The following is a 26,792-nucleotide window of genomic DNA, read 5'->3' as shown; positions in this document are numbered from 1 at the left end:
CAGTTGAGGACCTTGGGATAAATCACTGAGGATACGTCCCAGTTGAGGAACTTGGGATACATCACTGAGGATACGTCCCAGTTGAGGACCTTGGGATACATCACTGAGGATACGTCCCAGTTGCATCCTATAGCAATGTTTTTTTAGTTCAGTGTTATTTATTTTCTTCTTCCATTTCCAGTTTAGTTCAGCTTCTAACCCTAACCCATTAAGATCTGAAGCTGATTCTACAAATGCCTTCTCATCACACTTGTACAATGTTCAATGTACAATGTACGGTCTCTCAGGTCTGCCTCCTCCCTCACCCTGAAAGTCCTCCCAGCCCGTCTCTCCACCATGGGGCTCAAGAGCCTTCAGCCGCTCTGCCCCTCACCTCTGGAACTCTCTCCCCCCTGACATCAGAAACATGGACTCTATCACCATATTTCAAACTCACCTCAAAACCCACCTGTTTAGGCAGGCCTATGACTCTGTGTGACCTCTGTGTCTTCTGCTGCAAGCTGTGCCATAGTTTTCTTTTCTGCTTTTAACTGTGTTCTTGTACTGTTTTTAACCTGTACGGCAACCTTGAGTGCCCTTATTATTATTATTATTGCTTGTTCGCAGCGTACTGTACCTTGCAGTACGGCCACCAGCCCCGTACTGATTCCAGACACGATGTCGCTTAGCAACCACTCTTTGATCTGGTAGATCTTCACCCATTGGATGATGGGCAGGAGAGAGAGGGCGGCGCTTTTCACCCGCTTGGAGTTACATCTGAGGGGAAACAAGTTGAACAAACATCAGTAAATAATATGGTTTACGTCACTGTTTCTTTTAGCTCGCTTGGGCCTCATTCACACCTAAAAGACAGGTGTCTTTTAGATGTGAACGAGGCCTTGGAGTTACATCTGAGGGGAAACAAGTTGAACAAACATCAATAAATATATGGTTTACATCAGTAGTCATTTGTTGGTCATGGACAATTTTTGGGGGGTCCCATACATACAAATTGGTTTATGAATTAAATTCATGAAGAAATCAAAGAGAAATTCCATAAATTAGAAAATATAAATGTTTAAGAAGTGGGTGAAAGTAGCAGATCTACAAGCTGCCGCTTCACGCAACGTTGTTTTCACTAGTTTGGGTCCCGGAAGGAAACCTCCTAACTCCATTGGTTCCTCAACCTATCTGCCAAACCAGCTAACTCCACCTGTTGTGTTAGTAAAAAAGAAAAAATCACACATAGGTCAAAAATATATATTGAACCAATGAAAAGCATTAAAAAGCGCTTTGACAAAAACCTCCTAACTCCACTTGAGTTGGACGTTTTTTTTTCATTTCCTGAAAAAAAATAACATTTTGGAGTTAGGCGGTTTCTTCCAGACAGCAGAAATATTGAAGACCAAACAAAATGCCAACATTTTGTACAATTGACGTACCAAACCATTCCTCCCTCGGACCCTCCCTCCAAACGGGAGAAATTACAACTTACACTTGAAAAAAGTTCATCCTTTTCTTCTTCTTCTTCTTCTTCTTCTTATTATTATTACTATATAGACCAAATCTAAGCCCGGCTTAGATTTATTTTTCTCAGAATCTATGGCCAGAACTTTATAGTTTTTATGTAATCCAAGTCTGACACTATACTCTGCTTAGTGTATTCTGAATCATGTTCAAACAAGGGTAGGCGCAATAAGCCTCGGCTTCTGCCTTCACCTTTTCGGTACCACTAGTACCACTAGTGGATATTAATGTATGTACTGTACGTCTGTATGTACTCCTTTTTTACTTTTATTGACCGAAATAAAATCTATCTATCTATCTGTCTGTCTGTCTGTCTGTCTGTCTGTCTGTCTGTCTGTCTGTCTGTCTGTCTGTCTGTCTGTCTGTCTGTCTGTCTGTCTGTCTGTCTGTCTGTCTGTCTGTCTGTCTGTCTGTCTATCTATCTATCTATCTGTCTATCTATCTATCTATCTATCTGTCTATCTATCTATCTATCTATCTATCTATCTATCTATCTATCTATCTATCTATCTATCTAAAAAAGTTCATTATATAATAAAGTTCCAAACTTACGTGAAGAACAGCCGGAGGTGGTCCAGCAGGGTCTTGCGCTGGCGGTAGATCTTCTCGTGCTTTTCGGCGAAGTCCTCTTCGGAGTAGACGGGCCGCGCCACCACGTACTGCCGGGCCGAGGGTCGTAGCATCGTGACGATGGCGTCCACCTCCTTCCTGGAGCGCTGACCGACCGATGTGGTGCCCTATGTCTCTCTCTCTCTCTCTCTCTCTCTCTCTGTGTGTGTGCTGCCATGAGATATAAGGACCAATATTACGTTAGAATTAATGGCGCACGCGGCGTCTTTGAACAGTCCATTAATAGAACACACTACAAAAGGCCCAGGTCTGCTTCCTGGTCTGGCCGTCCGCTAACCACATCAGCCCAGATGACCACAGCTCTGGACCACGCACGCACACACGCACACACACACACAAAACCAAAAGATTTTATACCTAAATCGTTACCTAAATGTAACGATTGCGACAAACCCTACACGCACGTGTGCACGCACGCACGTGTGCACACACACACGCACGTGTGCACGCACACACGCACGTGTGCACGCACACACGCACGTGTGCACGCACGCACGCACGCACGCACCATACCCATGTCATTGTGACTTCAACAGTTCACAGTATGAGCTGTGTTAAATGGAATTTGACGACATTGAGTGGAACTTCCCTATACCTAAATCGTTACCTAAATGTAACGATTGCGACAACCCCTGCACGCACGCACGCACGCACGCAGAGATGGCTACTATAGTTCCACACTCACTCCAGAGAGCCACTATAGTTCCACACTCACTCCAGAGGGCCACTATAGTTCCACACTCACTCCAGAGGGCCAATATATTTCCACACTTACTACAGAGGGCCACTATATTTCCACACTCACTCCAGAGGGCCACTATAGTTCCACACTTACTACAGAGGGCCACTATATTTACACACTCACTCCAGAGAGCCACTATATTTACACACTCACTCCAGAGGGCCACTATAGTTCCACACTCACTCCAGAGGGCCACTATAGTTCCACACTCACTATAGAGGGCCACTATAGTTCCACACTCACTCCAGAGGGCCACTATATTTCCACACTCACTCCAGAGGACCACTATATTTCCACACTCACTCCAGAGGACCACTATATTTCCACACTCACTCCAGAGGGCCACTATATTTCCACACTCACTCCAGAGAGCCACTATATTTCCACACTCACTCCAGAGGGCCACTATATTTCCACACTTACTACAGAGGGCCACTATATTTACACACTTACTCCAGAGGACCACTATATTTCCACACTCACTCCAGAGGACCACTATATTTCCACACTCACTCCAGAGGGCCACTATATTTCCACACTCACTCCAGAGAGCCACTATATTTCCACACTCACTCCAGAGAGCCACTATATTTCCACACTGCTACTATAGTTCCACACTCACTCCAGAGGGCCACTATATTTCCACACTCACTCCAGAGGACCACTATATTTCCACACTCACTCCAGAGGGCCACTATCTTTCCACACTCACTCCAGAGGGCCACTATAGTTCCACACTCACTCCAGAGGGCCACTATAGTTCCACACTTACTACAGAGGGCCACTATAGTTCCACACTCACTCCAGAGGTCCACTATATTTCCACACTTACTACAGAGGGCCACTATAGTTCCACACTCACTCCAGAGGGCCACTATAGTTCCACACTTACTACAGAGGGCCACTATAGTTCCACACTTACTACAGAGGGCCACTATAGTTCCACACTCACTCCAGAGGGCCACTATAGTTCCACACTCACTCCAGAGGGCCACTATAGTTCCACACTCACTCCAGAGGGCCACTATAGTTCCACACTCACTCCAGAGGGCCACTATAGTTCCACACTCACTCCGTGGGTTGAGCAGCACTGCCACATACTGTCAGGCAGAAACCTCTTATGTCTGTATTTAAACTTTTTTCTTAAAAATTAATGCCCAACTTTGTAATTACCATATTTTAACCCATTTAGACCTGAGGCCGATTATAAAAAAATGGCTTCTATACTGTAAATCCTGACAGTTTTCTGAAACCCCCTATGTATTTGGCCGCCGACCCCCATCTGAAAATATGTTGTTCCAGGGACCCCCCAGAAGCAAAGATTTGAGTTAAAAACGTTCTGTCTGAAAGCATATATATTTGCTTTGTGACACAAAAATAGCAGATCTACAAGCTCGTAGCGCAGCACTCGGTGCCGCACTATGAGCTTGTAGATCTGCTATTTTCAACAGCTGAAGTATAACATAATGGGGGGCGGCGCCGGTTGCCCATGTAGGCACACAGGACCGCACCCGTCACCCGGGCTGGACTGGGACAAAAATTCGGCCCGGTCATTTTTGCGTGAATTTGGCCCAGACCGGCCCACCACAACCAGCACACAGATAGCAGAAACTCTGCCGCCCGCTCCGTCACGGCACACACAAACAAACAAACCCTAATACCACCACTTTTACAGAACAACATAAATGATACAAACCAACAGAAAACTACGCTCTCACAAGAATGATGCTGGCAAAAGGATTCAAGATAGAAGAGGGTTTATTTGTCACTCACTTTGCCTGCCTGTCAATTATTTTTAATCATAACTTCAGCGGCCCCATAGGGCCCAGCGGTATCACCCGTTACCGCCACCCGCCACCACGTCGATTTATTTGAGTTTTGGATCCACAGAAGTAGCTACGACTACACCTCCAAAAACTCTTTCACTTACAATTACTACAATTTGACCTCACATTGTGACGGTGTCGCACACACACACACACACACACACACACAGACACACACACAGACACAGACACACACACACACACACACACACACACACACACACACACACACACACACACACACACACACACACACACACACACAAATACCTCAAAGTAAAGTGACTCTCTCTCTCTCTCTCAGATCCAGCGTATCATATCCAGTGTCTGGGTGCAGGAGGGGGAGAAACAACAACAAACAACAAAACACCGAAAAAGGTTCCCCTCTTTTTCAAAGAGTCTTCATCCAACGTGCGCGCCGCAGAACCTCCGGAGATGAAGTGGGAGCGTGGAGAATGCGTCCATCCATAAATCCCATCTCGCTCCTCCACGAGGCCTTATCACGACATGTAATTATTAACAGCCAATATGATGGAGTTCTTGGTGAAGGCAGAGAGAGAGAGGGCTATGCGTACATATGTGTGCGCCTGGCCTTATCCTTGACCATTGTTCTTAACTGATAACCATCCTGGCACCGATGGGAAAACTTTTCTTTTTCTTTTTTTTTGGCGAGGGCTTTCCGCCCCCTCGCAGCGGCATGCGGAATGATATTGTGAATTTACAGGATGGGGAGGATACTTACTGTACATTACAGTAGGTAGGAGTTTTTTTTCTGGGGGGGTCCCTGGAACAACATATTTTCAGATAGAGGTCGGTGGCCAATTACAGATAATGTTTGGGGTTCTTGACATGAAATATTGAGCACCACTGATAAAGAAACATGAGGCTTTTCAGATATTGTCATGATTTAGAAGACATTTTTTAAAATTTCGTCATCAGGTCTAAATGGGGGTCTTACACTAAGTTGTTCATATACTGGTAGCCAAAAAAAGTTCCTATCAGGGTTGGAGTAGGATTTAGCAAATACACTTTAGAAACAAGTCCAAATAAGCAACTACACTTTAGAAACAAGCCCAAATAAGCAATTACACTTTAGAAACAAGCCCAAATAAGCAACTACACTTTAGAAACAAGCCCCAATAAGCAATTACACTTTAGAAACAAGCCCAAATAAGCAACTACACTTTAGAAACAAGCCCAAATAAGCAACTACACTTTAGAAACAAGCCCAAATAAGCAACTACACTTTAGAAACAAGCCCAAATAAGCAACTACACTTTAGAAACAAGCCCAATTAAACAACTACACTTTAGAAACAAGCCCAAATAAACAACTACACTTTAGAAACAAGACCAAATAAAGACAGCTACTATTATTTACAAGAAACTTTACAGAAAAAACAAGCCCAAATAAGTCGCTTATTATAAGCAGACTTGACAAGGAGTGCAAAAAAAAGAACAGACAAAAGAGAACAACAAAAAGTACAATATTTGCAGTGTAGTCTGTATTTGAGATGTAGTGGAGTAGAAGTATAAATAATAGACAAATGGAATTACTCAAGTAAAGTACGGTAAAGTAAAAATGGTACGTAACGTGCAAAGTAAGTAACCCATTTTGACTTGTCTTCTACATCCTGACAGTTTTCTGAAAAAGCTATGTTTCTATGTCAGTTGTTCTTCGATTTTTCAAAAATAGCAGACCTACAAGCTCATAGCGCGCCACTCTGTGGCGCGCTATGAGCTTGTATATCTGCTATTTTTCAATAGCTATAAAGCATATCATAATGCTAACACCAAAAGGGGTTTTGGGCGGCCAAAATGGGTTAAATAAAATGAATGTACTTCTTCCATTCCGGCAGCAAGTGGGGATGACATCGTGAACTTGTGTCCAGGATGAGGAGGATGTGAGCAGAGAGACACTGGTCATTGTTTAATTAAAGTGGAAATCAAGTGGTCTTGGAGGGAAACGGAGCGCCGTGCGTCTGACGGACACTCAGGACCAAAATAGTTAAGGCTTCCAGAAACGCTGTCGATTTCCTTGAGTAAAACCAATGGTTGAAAAAAAAATACCTTTTTTTCCACTGACGAAAACCAAATTAAAAATGAAATAAAAAACCAAGCTGTGATAACGTCTAAAACTATGATTAAATATATTTAAATAAAAACTAGACTAAAACTACTGGAGGAGAGATCCAGTAGAACTAAAAAGACATTTCATGTTTGGCTGCGCTCGGGTATATATTGCACTCAGATCTACAAGCCGCACAACGCGTCACACTGCCTCCTCCTGGCCAGCCGGGGCGCCTGATGGAGGGGAAAGGAACTGGTCTCTACACTGCCTCCCCCTGGCCAGCCGGGGCGCCTGATGGAGGGGAAAGGAACTGGTCTCTATACTGCCTCCCCCTGGCCAGCCGGGGCGCCTGATGGAGGGGAAAGGAACTGGTCTCTATACTGCCTCCCCCTGGCCAGCCGGGGCGCCTGATGGAGGGGAAAGGAACTGGTCTCTATACTGCCTCCCCCTGGCCAGCCGGGGCACCTGATGGAAGGGAAAGGAACTGGTCTCTATACTGCCTCCCCCTGGCCAGCCTGGGCACCTGATGGAGGGGAAAGGTACTGGTCTCTATACTGCCTCCTCCTGGCCAGCCGGGGCGCCTGATGGAGGGGAAAGGAACTGGTCTCTATACTGCCTCCCCCTGGCCAGCCTGGGTGCCTGATGGAGGGGAAAGGAACTGCATGGATGGAATAACGTGTTACTTTGCGCTACCGTACGTCCTACCGGGGAGAAACTCCCCCCTGTCTCTCTCTCTCTCTCTCTCTGTGTTTCTGGCGCCCCCTACTGGTACTTATAAGTCATATACTCATGCTCATGACCACTGCCACTGCCACATAGGTAGGTGTACACGGACATTGCTGGTTGTAGGAGTGGTTGCACCACTCAAAAAAAGAAGAATAAATTAAACAAAATATGTGCACTGCATGTGTGTGTGTGTGTGTGTGTGCGCGTGCGTGCTTGTGTCTGTGCATACGTGCGTGTACGGGGCACTTCCTGGACTAATATAAACAGTTCAGGAAGTGTGTGAATGACCTTATGGAGGTGTCAGTTCAGACTCAAGTCAATGTAATATCTCACCATGTTGTTTATCTTGGATTAAGCATCCAGTGTGTGTGTGTGTGTGTGTGTGTGTGTGTGTGTGTGTGTGTGTGTGTGCGTGCGTGTGTGTGTGCGTGCGTGTGTGTGTGCATTGTCTATGTGTTTTCCAAGAAGTTTCTGAATGTAACTATACGGTCATTTAACTTGCGATAACACTTTATCAAAACACCTAATCATCAACATGGCCTAATAGATAAACAACCTCATGGTTTTGATCAGCGTTTGTTCAATAACAAGACCTTTATAGGAATGATTGATCGCATAATCATTAACACATCTGATAAAAAGCTGTGACACCTTCGGCTGTCAATTAAACCAAGGACAAATTCACCTGCCCTGGCAGGTAAATAAAACACTAAGGGTTGCCCACCTGCCCCTGGCAGCTAAATACAACACTAAGGGTTGCCCACCTGGCCCTGGCAGGTAAATAGAACTTCAATGGTTGCCCACCTGCCCCTGACAGGAAAATAAAACTTCAAGGGTTGCCCACCTGCCCCTGGCAGCTAAATAAAACACCAAGGGTTGCCCACCTGGCCCTGGCAGCTAAATAAAACACTAAGGGTTGCCCACCTGGCCCTGGCAGCTAAATAAAACACTAAGGGTTGCCCACCTGGCCCTGGCAGCTAAATACAACACTAAGGGTCGCCCACCTGCCCCTGGCAGCTAAATACAACACTAAGGGTCGCCCACCTGCCCCTGGAAGCTAAATAAAACACTAAGGGTTGCCCACCTGCCCCTGGCAGGTAAATACAACACTAAGGTTTGCCTACCTGCCCCTGGAAGCTAAATAAAACACTAGGGGTTGCCCACCTGCCCCTGGAAGCTAAATACAACACTAAGGGTTGCCCACCTGCCCCTGGAAGCTAAATACAACACTAAGGGTTGCCCACCTGCCCCTGGAAGCTAAATACAACACTAAGGGTCGCCCAACTACCCCTGGCAGCTAAATACAACACTAAGGGTCGCCCACCTGCCCCTGGCAGGTAAATAAAACACTAAGGGTTGCCCAACTGCCGCTGACAGGAAAATAAAACTTCAAGGGTCGCCCACTTGGACCTGGCAGGTAAATAAAACATTAGGGGAGGTGGAGTTTGCTTTCAGGTTGCCCGACCGGGCAAGTGCTGGTTTGAGAGGCGTGGACTGGTGTCAAGGCACCCATAGGGTGTCATCATGCCATGACAGCCACTCTGAGCGGGCCAGACCTATACAGTATATATTATACAGTATGCGCGTAATCTGGGAACGCGACAACACGGACAGACCCTAGATGTGATAAAGGTCATAGGTTTGGTTGGGAACGAGCGAGGGGATGAGCGAGTAACTTCAGGACTTCGGTGCTCTATGTACTCCCTTACAAGTAAAAGTACGGAAATCAAAATGTACTTCAGTAAAAGTGCAAAAGTATTGGCATGAAAATGTACTTACAGTATTCAAGCTACAATGCGTCGTATCAACATCGCGATGCATTTTGAGCTTGTAGATCGGCTATTTTCAAATGGCCGAAATCACAATCTACAAACTAACTAATCTTAATAAAAAAACAATTGTTGAGTATAATTACAATATTTGCCTCTGAGATGTAGTGGAGTAGAATTGAATGTACAGATTTGGAAATACTCCAGTAAAGTGAACACATCACACCCATGTGAAGTGAGTGGTGCAACGCTGTGTGGGGGTCCCTGTTGGCTTCACAGAAGTTCCAGACCCACAGGAAAGGAGGGAGGGCTGGTTCCGGCGAACCGCCCCACGTACGAAACGGTCGAGAAATGACAAAGTTACCATCTGGGGGGGGGGGGGGGTACCCAGGGGGTCCCCCGAAACATCCAGACCACCAAGAATGTGCCCAGGGGGCTGGCCCGGTTCCGGCGAGCCGCCCCGCGTCCGAAGCGGTCGAGAAATGACAGAGTTACCAACCAAGCTATTTCCGTGCGTGGACAGACAGACCCAGGGACCCAGGGACACAGTGGTTAATTGCACCACTCAAAAAAGAAGAAAAAAACTCAAAATGTTACCTATGTGCAGTACTTGAGTAAATGTACTTAGTGACTTTCCCCCAGTGACCTTGGCAATCTGTCAGCACTGTGAGGATGCCTTCCACTGTAGACAAAAATCTTGCCAGACGAGATCTCCAATGAACAACACTACACACGGTGACACCGCTGGTTTAGACGGCCTGCAGGGAATGTCTTTTAGATCTGTCCAGGATTTAAATGTTTCTCAACCCATTCCGAGCATTAGAATAGTTTTGCATGAAAAAAAAACTCCTTAGGGCTAAAAACGTTCATAAAGTTATCATCATACTATCATCATCATACTATAATTCTAACAATGTCTGCGTGTGTCTGTGTGTGTGTCTGTCAGAAACAGTGCCGTAACTCCTTACTGCCTGCACCAATCACTCCCTTTTCACACAGGCATTGACCATATGAATGTGGAGGGCGTAACGAAGCCCTTTTTTCGATTTGACACAGTAATGATTATTAATTAATTGATTAGTCAATTACAAACGCACCCGGGCGCAGTACCCCCCACGGCCACAAGGGGGGGGGGGGAAATATCTCACAACGGGTAAGGGCTAGTAACTATAACTAAATGCATTTGAAATTCAATAAAAAGGTTACTCTTCAGGATTCCAATTCAAAAATAGCTCAAAATTATTCAGGTTTTCAATTAAAATACAAATAGCTGATCTACAAGCTCAAAACGCGTCGCATTGCGACGTGTTTTGAGCTTGTGGATCGTCTATTTTTGCTATACGACAGTAATATGCACTGTGGCCCTCTGGAGTGAGTGTGGAAATATATTGGCCCTCTCCAACGTCAAAGTTTCCCACCCATGCTTTAAACTTTAACCAATTTAGGCCTCCTGACCTCATAATGAAAGTGAGAAATGTTTTGTCTTATAGGTTGTTAATGGTAATGGTACCCCAACTGTCATCCCCTTAATTTACCTTGAATGATTACAATTGCAATTTCTGTAGGGTCATGAAACCTTATATCAGGGGTTCTCAAAGTTTTTGGCTGGGGGGGACCCCCAGAAATGCTTTGGCCATGTTTCGCGACCCCCCCCCCCCCCCTCCCCACCACAAATACAAACTGACTGCAAAAATAACCTTAATAATAGAGAAAATATATCATGAATTAATACTGAAACCAGATACAATCATTAAGGAAAGTTTATGCATGCGCCACGTAATATGTAAACTCTTAATTTCCATTTTCCAGCCATTCAGTTGCAAAAGAAAAAAATATAATAACAATAATATTAAAAATATAATTTGGGGACCCCCCCCAAAATAATTTGGCGACCCCCCACGGGTTGAGAACCCCTGCCTTAGATTGAAAGGCCTACTGTAAGTGGGCCTGAAGTGGACTGTAGGCCAGGCGGGACAATCAACTACTTCACCTTATAACTGTACATCTCTCTGAGCAAACATTTCGTCTGAAAATAGATTCTCGGAAATGCCTTGAAAACACGCAACACGTTTCTTCCATAAAGTATATATATACTCCTCCACGGTCTCCAATAAAACTCTCTCCCCACGGCGTCTGGAAGATTGTCGGCAAACCGAAGCACACATAAGGCAAAAAATATATAATAATAAACGTGAACAAAGCATAAAAGGTGTCACTTTTATGGCACAAACTTTAACCCCAACAGGGCTGTAAATATATCTACAAGCTGATAACGCTGTGAACACGTACTATGTCCTTATTTGACAAGCATGTCAAACACACACACACACACACGTTGTAATCACGTTGTAATCAACGATTAAATTAATCACAACGCGACGATAATCAAAGAGATAAGGCATGTATAAAGTTATGTCAGTTCTGGTGCCAAACCTACACCTACAGTATCTCAAATTCCACTGGTGGAAACTAAGTACATTTTACTTAGGAAAGTACCGCACTCAAGTACAATTTTGAGGTATTTGTACTTTACTGGAGTATTTCCAATATCCAAATACTTTTTACTTCTACTCCACTACGTCTCAGAGGCAAATATCTTACTTTTACTCCACTAAAATTAAACAATTAAACTTTAGTTACTTTGGAGATTCTGGGCTGGATTTTGAAGGTCCGTTTTACAATGGGGTAATACATACATTGCCCTTGCTTTGCGCACAATCGTATTATGAAAGGCAATTTGCTATTAAGCCCCTTGACCTAAAAACACTCAGCGCATAACGATAAGACGTGGGTCTGACCACCTCATAAATGCAAAAAGCACTGTTTGATTTTACACTTGAGCGGCTCTGGGAGTCTGCTGGAGTGTTGCCATGTCTGTTTATTATAAGCGGCTTCTTTTTCTGTAAAGTTGCTTGTACATATTGGTAGTTACTAGTTGTGGTTGCTTTTCTTGTTTCTAAAGTGGTTATGTGGGCTTTTCTCCTAATGTTGTTTAAACCAGTGATCCTCACACAGCACATTCCCATGTCAAGGATCCCCAGATGAATGCATTTGCCCAACTAAGGACGGCTAATCCAAAGATTTAATTAAAATTTTCCAAGATTACTTTTGAAAATAGCAGATCTACCAGCTCACAATGCATCACATTCATTCATTAAAACTATGAACTCTGACTGCAGGGGGATATATAATGATCATTATAACAACGTGCAAGAACATATTTAAAAAGAAGGAAGAACTTTATATTTGTGGACAATCAAAATATGTTTTTTTATTTTAATGTGGTGTCATTCAAATTAATCTGGATATGGCAGACTCACTATCTAGAAAATAAAAACATGGCACTTCATTTCAAATAGGTTACAGACCCCTGTTATATGCGCTTATTTTGGGATTATTTTTATAGACCTATTTACTTGTTTCTATGAGACATGGCAACAGCTCTTTTGTTGCGTCTTTTTTTTGTAAAATGTTGAGATTAGAAACGGCCATAATTCTTTAATTTCTCAACCTTTAAAAAAAATAAAAACATCTCCATAATCCTTGGGAAGTTTGCTTTCATACACATCCGATACATATCACACCCGATTCAAGTCTTCTTCAATAAAATGCTACGAGCGAAGACCATAATATACCATCACGGGCCACAGCATTAGCACCACGCATTCAACTCATTTCAAATATAATATAATTATAATTTAAATTAAAATATAATTTTACTGGTGTTTTTCAATAGAAACAAATTATTTTGAGGCATAAAGGTGACAGCATGCAGTGCAATAGGAATAATTAACCCAAATGTGACAAAGTCATATGTCATGTCTTCTATGGTGCCAGCCTGAAGAAATGTAATACCACGATCCCCAAAGTGCGCATTCCGTATGTGACATCAGCTGACTGGAAAAGAGAATAGTACGGACATGTTGATTGGGTATGTCTCAAACACTCCTTAAACACTCCCATGACTAATTCAAGGCCGTTTTGCGCAATCCACCGGGTGTCGAAAGCGCTTCTTAACATGCCCAAAATTGCTATATGACATACCACACGCCCCCAGCTCATAAAACTGTAATATGATATGTAATATTATTGGAACTGGTTAATGGAGCCCTCTGACTATTATTACAAAACATACATTTACCACTTCGGCCCCTGTAGTGTATATAAATTTCGGCAATTTGAAAATAGCCGATCTACAAGTTCAGTAGATGCTTCAGTGATGCTTGCGGAACTCGACTTCCGTCTCGTTCCTTACCGCATCACTGTCGTGGCAATAATCACGTTAACGCACACCCTCTTGTGTAATATTGCTTAATTATTTCATTGTTTTGCACCAGCAAAAAAAGAAAACATTTAAAAGAAAATCTACATTTAATTTGTGCACTCATCTCATTCAGGTGTGAAAACAGACACTTGGAGAAGAGTATTGTCTATTTATTGATTGATTGAATACTTTATTAACAGGCTTTAGGGTCAATAAGCCCCTATAGGGGCCTATAGGCTTGTTTCCATTGTGGTCCTCTGTATAATATCGGAGTCGGTCAGAATCGGTATCGGCAGATATGCAGATACCCTGCAGATAATCGGAGATCGATCATCATTTCATAATCGTGCACGCCTACTAAAAACGCCTCCATCTAACATAAACATGATGACATGATTAGATAAATAACACAGTCATGTACAGTATGTACAGTATCGAGCACCTTAATCCATTCTGACCTGAGATCAGATTCTAAAAATGTCTTCTACATCCTGACAGCTTTCTGGAAAAGCTGTGTTTCTACAGTATGTCAGTCGTTCTTCGATTTTTCAAAAATAGCAGACCTACAAGCTCGTAGCGCGCCACTCGGTGGCGCGCTATGAGCTTGTAGATCTGCTATGTTTCAATAGCTAAAGCATAACATGATGCTAACACCAAAAGGGGTTCCCGCTCAAAATGGGTTCAAATGAACTGACACAGTAGAAGGTGTGAGGTTTTCTTTTAAAACTTTGGTTTGATTTTCCCCTGTTTGTTTTGTCTGATAATCTGTACTGGATTGCACTAATTATTCTCGAACTGCACCTTCATTTCTAAACTAAATGTCTTGTATGGAACCATAGACTGTAAAAAATATGGACAAAGCGTTCCCCGGGTCTAACATGAACGTAAAATGAAGCCTGTAATGATATGCTAATTCCTGATGTAAGTCGCCATCTTTTGGTACCAGCTGGCCATTGGCTGGCTCCGTTTTGTACCAGCTGGTCATTGGCTGCCCAGACAACGAGGCGGGACTTCCCCCCTTCTTCTCCGTTGGTTTTTATTTTGACTCGAGTGGGAGGAGAAGACTCTTGAGTGGGAGGGGAATCCCGATCATAGACTGTAACGGTAGCCACGCCCCTCAGAACATACGCGACTTTATGGTAATTTTTTTAATTAATGGGACCATAATTTTCCAAAAAGAATATTATGACATTAGAAATGAGACTTTAAACTAGTGACTGGAAGAAGAAAGTATTCATGACCATGTTTATTAAGGTAATACAGTCTAGGTGAAGTTGGGCCAAAATACATAGGCCTCTATGGAGCTATGGGGCTTTTTGGGTCCAGTCCAGCGCCACAACAGGCCATTATATGAACTACCGATTTCAAATGAGGCTTCACGAAATATCTGGCTGACTGCCCCCCTGTATGGAACATAATCTCTGCTGTCGGGAGGAAACCTCACAACTCCAAAATGTTCATTTTTCAGGAAATAAAGAAAACCTTATATTTTTAAAACATAGTAATTCAGCCTCATCAAAGTTGGTGCTGTAACTTTATATATTGTCAATTACTTGCATGAGAGGGGGAGAGGTGGTGGAGTTAGTTGCTTTAGCACATGGGTTTTCAACAGGTGGTCTGTGGACCACTGGTGGTCCGTGGAGGTATTGCATGTGGTCCCTGACCATGCATTTAGTAATGTAGGATTTGTTTTCAATGTTCTTTCCACTAGTTGAGAAACCGTGAACTAGTGACCTGTGATGAGTCCATCCATGTTGTCATTTACTGACAAGTTGGAGTTCAAGAAATTCAACAGAAAAAGGGAGTTATTGTCTGGTTGAGTAATTATTATTAGGACATTTTACCAGTAATAATCAGACATTTTACCAGTACCAGTGTCAACGGTTGAGAAACAGTATATGTATACACATGGGATGCATAGCAAGTGTTAACTTACAAAAGCACTAATCTTAGCCCCTATCCCCAGTTCCCCGCCCAACACAATAGTGGTCCCCAGGTTGATTCAAAGTCAGGGTGGTGGTCCCTGGTTCACAATCAGTTGAAAACCCCTGCTTTAGCAGACATTGTGAGGGTCCAATGGACTTAAGAGGTTTTGTCCAAAGCACTTTTTACTACTTTCCATTGGTTCAATATAACACACAGACGTAAAGCGTGTTCAATAGCACTGATTCATGAAACAACACACAGACGTAAAGGGTGTTCAATAGCACTGATTTATGCAAAAACAAATGGAGTTATGAGGTTTCCTCCCGACAGCAACGATATATAGCCATGAATTTAATTGTTGTAATCTTATGCACCATGTACACAAGACGAAACAATAAAGTTGTAATCTTATGCACCATGTACACAAGACGAAACAATAAAGTTGTAATCTTATGCACCATGTACACAAGACGAAACAATAAAGTTGTAATCTTATGCACCATGTACACAAAACAGAACAATAAAGTTGTACTCTTATGCACCATGTACACAAGATGAAACAATAAAGTTGTAGGCCTACTCTTATGCACCTGTACACAAGATGAAACAATAAAGTTGTAATCTTATGCACCATGTACACAAAACAGAACAATAAAGTTGTACTCTTATGCACCATGTACACAAGATGAAACAATAAAGTTGTAGGCCTACTCTTATGCACCTGTACACAAGATGAAACAATAAAGTTGTAATCTTATGCACCATGTACACAAGACTGAACAATAAAGTTGTAGGCCTACTCTTATGCACCTGTACACAAGATGAAACAATAAAGTTGTACTCTTATGCACCATGCACAAAAAAGTAGCACAGAAAAGTAGTACAAAGTACAACCTTTTTAACCTTGCAGGAAACTGGCAAAAAAAGGGGGAAAAAAAAGTAAATAAAAGTAACCAAAGAAAGCGACTCACCCTGCAGCCTGCAGTCAGTGTGTGCCTTCTGGCTCGCTGTGGACTCTCCGTCATTCATCCAGGAGGACTTCCCCTGCTGACAGACACGTGCAGAGAGAGTGTTACGGGAGGCAGGGGCAGATAAGTACAGTAAGAGGGCATGCATGCACTTTTTGGAAGAAAATAGCCGATCTACAAGCTCTCAACGCGTCGCGCCGCGACGCGTTGAGAGCTTGTAGATCGGCTATTTTCCCGGCGCGACCGACCCAGTTGGCTTTGATTGAAATATTTATTAACAGTTTGCAGAATTATACAGTACATTTCAAGCACAACTCAATATAAAGACTGAGATAACTGTGAGTAGACAACCCAATAAATACAGCATTACACTTGTTTACAAGAGGGTCCACCTTGTTCAATTCATCAAAACTACTGCCTATACTGGAGTTGCGGCGACGACATGGATTAACGAAAAACAAATTATTTCAACACGAAATGCTGCGTTCTCAAGATCAGAGAGAGTTCAGGGGAAAAAAAGCAAATTAATTCTTGGGTACATATATGGCATGGAAAGGAGAGGGGTGGGATTTGCATTTACTTCACCGTGTAGGAAAATGCTGCATTCGTGGTCTGGAGAGGACAGTTGTTTTTACAGATGGGGTAAAAAAAGATCGAGCCTCCTTTGATGACTATGTGTGCACACGCCTGTCGTCGTCGTCGTCCCCCCCCCCCCCCCCCCCCCCCCGAGTATCAGGTGGTCCCTGGAGGAATTCCCCTGGGAATCAGGTGGTCCCTGCAGGCCGTGTGGGAAAGTAATGCCGGCCTGTGATTAATCCATCTAGACCTGAGGACCAGATTCTACAAAAATGTCTTCTTGAAAAACCCTATGTTTCTAATGCATGTCAGTGGTGCTCAAACTATTTAATCTCAAGGACCCCCAAAATATTATATGTATCTGACTGTCGGACCCTCAACTGAACATGGTCTGGTCACCCTAGAACTGAACATATGTTGTTCCAGGGACCCCCCGACTCAGAAGCAAAGATTTGAGTTAAAAACATTCGCTCTGAAAGAATATATATTCAAATATTTGCACCACATTTTCACGATCTTTCTACGTTATCCCACGATTTTGTAACCTATTTCTTCACCCAGTCAACGATTTTTCAAAAAATATATATATATGAGTTTGTAAATCTGCTATTTTTCAACAGCCTAATGTTTAAAACAACGGCTAAGCGACACAAATGCATTTCCCGTGCTAAATGGGTTAATGTTGTGTTGTGTTAATGTTGTGGTGCTGTGTGTGTGTGTGTGTGTGTGTGTGTGCGCGTGCATGAGTGTGTGTGTGTGTGTGCGCGCATCACGCTCGAGAGCAAAGCAAACACGTCGCTGTCAGCTCAGACCTTCAGCATTTTTACACAGGACTCGACGTACAAGTTTCCTTTGTGTAATCTCGTCCGGCCAATCAACGGTAGCATAATAAATGCTAGTACTGTACATCATGTAACACAGTTAACGGCACGTTCAATTATTGCATCATGTTATTGTCACAATCTATTATTAACCTATTGAGACCTGAGGCTGAGTCAACTGTACAAATGTCTTCTAAAATCTTTCTGAGAAACCTCATGTTTCATCAGTGATTCTTCAAACAATTTTTTCTGTCAAGGACCCGCAAATATTATATGAATTTGGCCACCGGACCCCCATCTGAAAGTATGTTGTTCCAGGGACCCCCCCCCCCCAAAAAAAAAGGATATGAGTTAAAAACATTCGCTGTGAAAGAATATATATTCAATTATTTGCGCCACATTTTCACGATTTCTTTCTCCTAAAATAGCAGATCTACAAGCTCATAGCGCCGGCACTTAAACAGTTGGTTGTTTGCATATGGCTATAGAGATCTGGTGTAATTGCTGTATGGCCATAGTATCACAGAGTAGCACTCTGCTCTACATGCCACGCAAGCCTGGCTTAAAGTGATGCCGTCTTTGGGTGCGTTCGTTTCGCTGCTTCTCTATGCCCTCACAACCTACCCATCTGTCTCGCTTTCGCTGCCCCGTCTTTGTTTCGGTCTGGTTTCGGCGTCCCGCCTCTTTCGTCTGTCTGTCTGTTAGCCCTGGTCCAGTGCTTACAGTGAGTCTCTCTCTGACGCCCTGTGGAAGTCCCTTCCGCAGCCCTCTAGCGATTTTCTCACTCCCGTACTATTGTTTACAATTCCCAGCAAATAAACAAAACGACGTAACTATACTCACCGACACAAAGCCTGCTAGAACTTGGTAAAAGTCTATTCTCGTAGTTGGGAAGTGTCTCAGGTCCCCAGCTTCTCTCTAAAATGCACTATTTTAATCATTAAATAAAATGAATCCAACCAGATCGGCGCAGAAGAAACCCGGAAATGCCGTAGTAGAATAAATGGTCCCCAGCTTCTCTCATTTTAGAGAAGCTGGGGACCTAAGATGCTTCCCAGCATCGAGAATAGACTTTTACCTTAAGGTCTAGCAGGCTTTGTGTCGGTGAGTAGTTACGTCGTTTTGTTTATTTGCTGGGAATTGTAAACACTCGCATGGGAGTGAGAAAATCACTAGAGGGCTGCGGAAGGGACTTCCACAGGGCGTCAGAGAGAGACTCACTGTAAGCACTGGACCAGGGCTATCTGTCTGTCTGTCTGTCTCCCTCCCTGTCTCCCTCCCTCTCTCTCTCCCTCTCTCTCTCTCTCCCTCTCTCTCCCTCTCTCTCTCTCTCTCTCCCCCAGGTTCACACAGGGTCTTGGGTCATCCCAGGTGGTCGTCCCCTCCACCCTGGGGACCACCACTAGGATCCCATAGCCGCTGCCTCCCCCAGGGGACCCCTGGGAAATGAAGTGTTTATAATGCAGATCATCCATGGCCGTGTGGACGCGCACAGTGGTGGAAAGTAACAATTTAGGTATTCCTCAGACACTTTATCACACACATCAAACATATATGTAATTGGCCGCCGACCCCCATCTGAAAATATGTTAGATCTGCTATTTTCCAAACGCTAAAGTATAACATAATGCTTTAAAACACCAAAAGGGGTTCCCTCCCAAAATGGGTTAAACTATTATTACAAGACGTATTAGGCCTGCAATTACAAGCGACTGATATTTTTTTCCCCTCACCTCTGCTGGATATCATAGGTCTAAATATGGTCATCTTCCTGGCTGGAAGGGGGCGGGGCTCTTTGAAACCTGTCCAATAAAAGACAAGAAGAGGAACAAAGACAGCCTAATGAATGAACGGGACGTTAACACGTTGAGGCCCGAGACCACATTCTACAAAACAAACAAGTCTTCTAAGTTTTCAGAAAGACCCAATATTTCTATATTTTCAGTGGTTCTCAAAACTATTTCATGTCAAGGACCTCCTAAAATTATATACTGCATTTGGCCGCCGACCCCCCATCTGAAAATATCTTGTTCCAGGAACCCCCCCCCCCAGAAGCAAATATTGTAGTTAAAAACGTTTGCTGTGAAAGAATATATATTCAAAGATATTCTTCACGATTAAAATAAAATAAAGAAGTCACACCTGTGTGAAGTGAGGGGCGCTCTTATCATCATACGTCATCTCATTCTGGCCAATCACAATGTGCTCTCCAATGTTTGTGTTTACACAGACCCTCAAAGCTGGATATATAGGAGGGTCTATAGCGCCCCCTCAAAAATAGCATTTTTTATATCAACAGCTTAAAGTCTAAAATAATGGTTTAAAAAGTGGTTTAAAAGGTGACACAGATGCGCTCCGGGCCTTAAGGGGTTAACGTTGCTATGTTGTCTTCTTTTCTTTATGTTTCTAGTTTTTAAAACTGCCCTTGATTATGATTTGCTACATGTTGTTTGTGTTTTTTTAACCTTGTACTGTACAGCACTTTGGAACCTTGCTCTGAAAGGTGCTATATAAATAAAGTTCATTAACGTCACGCTGACAGACAGAAACCCGTCGTGCCGGTTGTTGAGTGACAGCCCTCACCCCGTCAACAAGTGTGTTTTCATTGCCTGTCACCCCCCGCCCGACAATGCAGTCCCGTGTGTTTTCATTGGCCAATTTACAATTTGGGCATTTAGCAGACGCTCTTAATCCCGTCTACATAAAGTGCTATTTTAAGTTACAAGTTGAGCCTGTGCATACGCCTGTAGGTAGGAGGTTGAGGCCAGGGCAAGTGCTACGGCAAGTACTACCTACGGCAATAGTGCTGCAGAATGTCGCCCTTGGTCACCAGATTAGTTTTAGGGACCACTAAAGGCCTATTCATAGTCTGGATTTTCGGTGGTGAGCTGAACACCGGAGCTGAAATAACGTTGAGCGGTGGTGAGTAAAAACAGAGAGAAGGGCTGGAGCGGTGGCGGTGGTTTGCTCTTCACCGCGGCTCAGTGACGTCATGTTGTAGTTCGGTGGTCACCTCACCACCGAAAATCCAGACTATGTATGAGCCTTAAGTTGGAGGACCTCAAGCAGCGGACCGGCACAGCCATAGCCTGTTCAAACCATTTCCACGCCCACGGCCGGGCAAACGCTACACGAGCATCAAGAGCAGCACCACCGGACTCTTGAACAGTTTCTACTTGTCAACAATTAGACTGCTGAACAAGAACTAGGACTGGTGACACCGCACAGACTGAACTGAATTGGTCTCCTTTTAGTAGAGACTACTTTATATATATACACATAGGCTACATCACTTTACTTTTTATTTTTTACATATTGTACCATGTAGATGTCATGTCATGTACTATGCACTTTTCTTCTTTTAACTGCAATGATGAGCCTGCACAAACAAGAATTTCACCCATGTTACTTGTAATGTGATGTGACAATAAAGTTTGATTCTGATTCTGATTCTGATGTGCTTCCAGAAGGTCTGATATACATTCAGGTTGCCATGTCATGTCACGGACCGTGACAACTGGTGGGTGTGACCACTTAAACAACCGCTGGAACAAAACATTTTGAGATGAGAACCGTTTGAGCACCAGTGACAGAAACATTAGGTTTTTTCAGATTTGTAGAATCTGGTCTCAGGTCTGAGTGAGTTCATGAATAAGGGCTTCACGACATCCATGCGTCTTACCTCCCGTACGCTATCAAAATGATATCAAAGAATCGTGTTAGAAAATAAATGTGTGCAGACTTACATTCTCTTCCTTAATTAGTCCTTCACGTTGCGGTAAATGTCTGTCCCAGGTTATGTTTCCGAGCATGGTGGAGGAACACGCCAGACTTTGGAAGGAAGAAAAGGAAAGATTAACACGTCCACACACCGTGTGTCGGGAAGGAAAAGGACTAATGTAAATAATGTCTGTAATGTTAGCAGGCCATCGCGATAAGAAATGCATATTCCAAGGTCAAACTGTTCCGTTGATTTTAGAGAGGAAACCAGAGGGCCTTCCATGCAGCCTTTATTTTTAAATGAAAGAACTTTGCAACATGCTGCATCACACTATAATAGTCAACTTGTATCCACTCTTCCATCCATCCATCCATCTTCAACTGCTTATCCGTAGTCGGGTCGCGGGGGGCAACAGCTCCACTAGAGAGCTCCCAGACTTCCCTCTCCAGAGCAACATTAGTGACTTCCTCCTGGGGGATCCCGAGGCGTTCCAAGGCCAGTGAGTCTACGTGTTTCCGCCAACTGGTCCTTGGTCTGCCCCGGGGTCTCCTCCCAGTGGAGATATAATCCATCTGGTCCTTGGTCTGCCCCGGGGTCTCCTCCCAGTGGAGATATAATCCATCTGGTCCTTGGTCTGCCCCGGGGTCTCCTCCCAGTGGGACGTGCCTCGAGGACCTCCCTAGGGAGACGCCCGAGAGGCATCCTAACCAGATGCCCTGAACATACATCAGCTGGCTCCTTTCCAGGCGAAGAGGCAGCGACTCTACTTCTTAACTAAGTCTTACCTCTTAATCTCGTGATAGAATAACAATCATATAATTGAATGATCTAATGGAATAATTAAAACTCCTTCAAACGTTCAATAACCGCAAAGATACCACATAGTAAGTGGGACATTCTGTGGGACATTCTTCTGCAGTACTTTGTACTACCTTTGTACTTTCACTCAAGTGCATTTTGAATTCCGTTCTATATTGAAGTATTGATACTTTTACTTCAGTACAGCGTTTGAGTTCTCTTCCCACCACTTTATGTACAGTATGGTCACACAACCGACGTGGAACGCAGCCTGCTGCTGCCTGACTTAGCGGCGATGACAATAAGGAACGGCTCAATGAAAAATAATTAAAAAACAACAACAACAAACGCTGTGTGTGTGTGTGTGTGTGTGTTCAGAAGTGGGTGTGATAGGAAGCAGGAAGTGCTCGGACCCTCTGGGAATGCTGCGGACAATACTGGCGCCGTCTGAGAGACAGACAGACAGACAGAGAGAGAGAGAGACAGGCAGGCAGGCAGGCAGGCAGAGAGAGAGACAGGCAGGCAGGCATGCATGCAGAGAGAGAGACAGGCAGGCAGGCAGAGAGAGACAGGCAGGCAGGCTGGCAGGCAGGCAGAGAGAGAGACAGGCAGGCAGGCAGGCAGGCAGGCAGGCAGAGAGAGAGAGACAGGCAGGCAGGCAGGCAGGTAGAGAGAGAGAGACAGGCAGGCCGGCAGGCAGGCAGGCAGGCAGGCAGACGGTTCCTTGGGACTAGGGATGTCCCGATACACTTTTTTCCTTTCCGATCCGATCCCACAATTTCTGTGTTAGCCGATACCGAATACCGAATACTGAATACCTATACCAGAGAATAATATTTATAATAATAATAAAAAGAACATTACTTATTTTATCTTGTGTTGTTAATAGCAGACTCCTCACTCAAATGTGCACTTCACATGCAACTCCAAAGCAAACGCCACATGCCTTAATATTGTATTCCTGCCACAGTGTCAACCCCTTATATTACCCCGGATCACTGGTTAGACTGGCATATTCGCCGAAACCGATACGACCCGATATGACCAAATAAGGGCCGATACCGATACAGTATCGGGCCATCTCTAGTTCCAACCCAGAATGACATTTCATGATGGTGGTCCCATCTGGGAAAAAAAACACTCCAGGAGCAAACCCGACACCAGCAAATCCATTTCCGAGAGAGAGTACAATAAAATACTCCGGTGTTCCTTTATAACTCTGAAAGTGCACGTACTACAAATGTAACCAAAAATGGACCCTTACGGGGTACATTATGAAGGGCCCGTTTCCAACGTGAATGAGAGCGTCTGTGTGAGTCTCAGTGAGTGGATCACAACCTGAGCTTGTCTACAATCAGGTGTATTGTTGTTAAATGTCAACATGACGCTGCCTGGCACCACTTTGACAAGAACAACCACTTTGACAGAACCAAATGGACCCGTTAGGGTCCATTTGGTTCTGTTCTGTACACTCTCTGAGTTATAAATGAACATTGCTTTTACAATATAAATTGGGGGTCCCAGAGATAAAAATGCCATTAAATGGGGGGTCCGTAGACTAATGCATGTCAAACTGGGGGTCCTTGAAATTAAACAAGTTGAGCATCACTGCTAGAGCCGTACAAATCTTCTCTAATGTAATGCATGGCAAATCTTTTCAAATGAGGGGACCGCGGGCTGACTATAGTGTCAATTTGGGGGTCCTTGACATGAAAAGGTTTGTGAAATCCTGGCCTACCTGGCATTGTTGTGGTCAGTGTCCCTGGAGGCGTCCTCACGTCAGTGTTGTTTTCCTCGACTAAATCTATGACGAAAAATGTCCGTCGACTATACCTTTTTTCACTGACGAAAACTACATGGAAACTAAATGGAAACTAAGCTATGATGACTAACTATTAAGACTAAATATATGGACAATTTCGTCAACAAATAAAAACTAGACTAAAATGGACTAGTGGAGAAGACATCCAGTATAAGCAAAAGACACAAGTCATTTTACACTTGGTTGGATGCTGAAAATAGCAGATCTATAAGCTCGCAACGCGGCTCGCAACGCGGCTACATTTTAGTCGACTAAATCAACCGTAGATTTAGTCGACTAAAACTAGACTAACAATAAAACATTCCAGGTGACGAAAATGTGACTTAAAATCTAAATGAAAGCTATTCAAGAGACCACGACTAAAACTAAAATCAAAATGCGCTGTCAAAATCAACACTAGTCCGGCTCGCATCACGTCTTCATCGGATTCTAAACAATGAACATGCCAGAATATTATTAATAATAATAATAATTAATAATAACCAGCCACTAAGAATCTGAAAGTCTTTCCTACAGCCATGTTCCTCTTTTGATCCTACAGTCCTGTGTGTGTGAATTCTTATGGATGGGGGGGGGGCGTCGCACCCTGACAGAGGAAACAGAAGGGACCGACCACCCCTAGGTTCCGCTGTGTGTGTGTGTGTGTGTGTGTGTGTGTGTGTGTGTGTGTGTGCGTGCGTGCGTGCGTGCGTTTAGGGACTAACATGTTCACGACTGAATGTCCACTTTAGGTGAACCGTTGATAATTAGGTGAACCACTAATTACGCACAAAAACAATAGCAAACGGCTACGACAGCATAAACATTGACACAATTGACCTATAGCTATAAGCCCCTCCCCAAACTGGTCCAATCACAGCTAAGCGCCTAACATGGGTTATAGTCGACAAACCTCTCCACCAATAGTTTTCCTATAATGATAAAACATTGTTTTAACCCATTCTGGCCTGAGATCAGATTCATACGAGGTTTCCACTGGACACACACTGGTCTGATGAACCCATTCTGACCTGAGATCAGATTCTAAAAATGTCAGTCGTTCTTCGATTTTTCTAAAATAGCAGACCTACAAGCTCGTAGCGCGCCACTCGGTGGCGCGCTATGAGCTTGTAGATCTGCTATTTTTCAATAGCTAAAGCACGACATGATGCTAACACCAAAATAGGTTCCCGTTCAGAATAGGTTAATAAAGAACATATTTTTCCAGTGCATATGGCAGGCCTTGTTGACGGATTTGGAAGAGATTTTGAAGGTCTAGGTTCCAAAAATGAACCAGTATTTAATGTGTAAAATCCATGAGATTTACATTGGAATGAATGAGCCTGGCTGGAAAGTGTCCAAGTGGGAGTGTCTACTGTCTAAGTGGGAGAGGCCGGGTCTTAGCTAAAGGTGAACAACACATTAGATACATATATATATAATCCTTCTCTGACACGGTATACAGTATATATTTATACTACACTAGACCTGTGCCCGTCGGGCCACTGGCCTACTTGGGAACGATGCAAGTTGGGAACCTTAGTATGCAATACCCGTTGTCATAGCACCAGTTTTAACCGTCTGCCTGCGTCCCACATGGAGATCTGTCTGTCTGTCTGTCTGTCTGTCTGTCTGTGTCTGAAGAGTGCAAACTGACTGTGAAAGGTGGACTGGTTAATTAAGTAATCAAATAGCAGGTGTGGGGTTGCCATGGCAATCAATTTTCAGCATGCAACCAAGTGTAAAATGAATTATACTGGATCTCTTGTCCACTAGTCCCTTCCTAACATCTTAGTCTAGTTTCTATCTGTTGACGAAATTGTCAATACACTTAGTCTTAAAGGTATATTCAGTGATTTCACTTAATTCAAATATCACTTATTTTTTTGTTTTGTTGTGATAATCCTCCCTACTATAGAGTGTGCTGGCCATATAAGGAGTTCCTCCCTGTCCCCAGTTAACCCCTGGGGGTCAAAAAACCTTAGGTTTCGTTTTTGACTCTCTATCCTGATTGGACGAAAGGCTGGGTCCCACAGCCAAAAACGAAACCTAAGGTTTTTTGAGTGAAATCACTGAATATACCTTTAATTAGTTTTAGTCATCATAGCTTAGTTTTCATTTAGTTTCCATTTAGTTTTCGTCAGTGAAAAAAGATAGTCGACGAACATTTTTCGTCTTTGTTTTAGTCGACGAAAACAACACTGCCACCCGGGGGGTGGGTCCATCGGTTCTTGTGCTGCACTCCTACAATAGAGCAGAGCAGTGATGTAAACAGGTTTTCAATGGAATGAGTCCCAGGATGCAGGGATGGTCTTTTAGATCAGTGATGTAAACAGGTTTTCAATGTAATGAGTCCCAGGATGCAGGGATGGTCTTTTAGATCAGTGATGTAAACAGGTTTTCAATGTAAAGAGTCCCAGGATGCAGGGATGGTCTTTTAGAAATGATTCCCAGGGACATTTTATGAGTCCCACTTCAACCACGTTAGGAATCAGATTTAGCCTTTTTTCAAATTGCAGCATTTAACTCCCATTTCATTATGGTTAGTATGGTTATAATGTGGTTATATTCATGTAGAAAACAGAAGAAGAAATGATTATTATAACTAAAGCTAGCAAAATAAACTAGAATACAAAACAGTACAGTAG

The 26,792-nt window shown here is 43.6% G+C and overlaps 1 protein-coding gene across 2 annotated transcripts in view; it reads right to left on the bottom strand.

Annotated features, from left to right (window-relative positions):
• LOC310853282 (chloride anion exchanger-like) overlaps positions 1 to 24,661 on the bottom strand; it is a 54,447-nt gene extending 29,786 nt beyond the window's left edge. For both annotated transcript variants that reach the window (XM_083757556.1, XM_083757557.1), the window contains exons 1-6: positions 24,082 to 24,661; positions 21,571 to 21,655; positions 19,558 to 19,626; positions 16,431 to 16,506; positions 2,059 to 2,286; positions 617 to 756 (exon numbers count right to left, since the gene is read on the bottom strand). In XM_083757556.1, the coding sequence (XP_083613682.1) occupies positions 617 to 756; positions 2,059 to 2,189 (271 nt within the window). In that variant the 5' untranslated portion in view covers positions 2,190 to 2,286; positions 16,431 to 16,506; positions 19,558 to 19,626; positions 21,571 to 21,655; positions 24,082 to 24,661. The remainder of the gene's footprint in view (positions 1 to 616; positions 757 to 2,058; positions 2,287 to 16,430; positions 16,507 to 19,557; positions 19,627 to 21,570; positions 21,656 to 24,081) is intronic.
• Between the last annotated feature and the right edge of the window lie 2,131 nt (positions 24,662 to 26,792).

This window comes from Protomyctophum parallelum, assembly GCF_964188405.1.
Source record: "Protomyctophum parallelum genome assembly, chromosome: 22".
In the NCBI taxonomy this organism is placed as follows: domain Eukaryota; kingdom Metazoa; phylum Chordata; class Actinopteri; order Myctophiformes; family Myctophidae; genus Protomyctophum; species Protomyctophum parallelum.
Note: the sequence above shows the minus strand (reverse complement) of the source record. Positions and strands in the feature narration are given on the sequence as shown.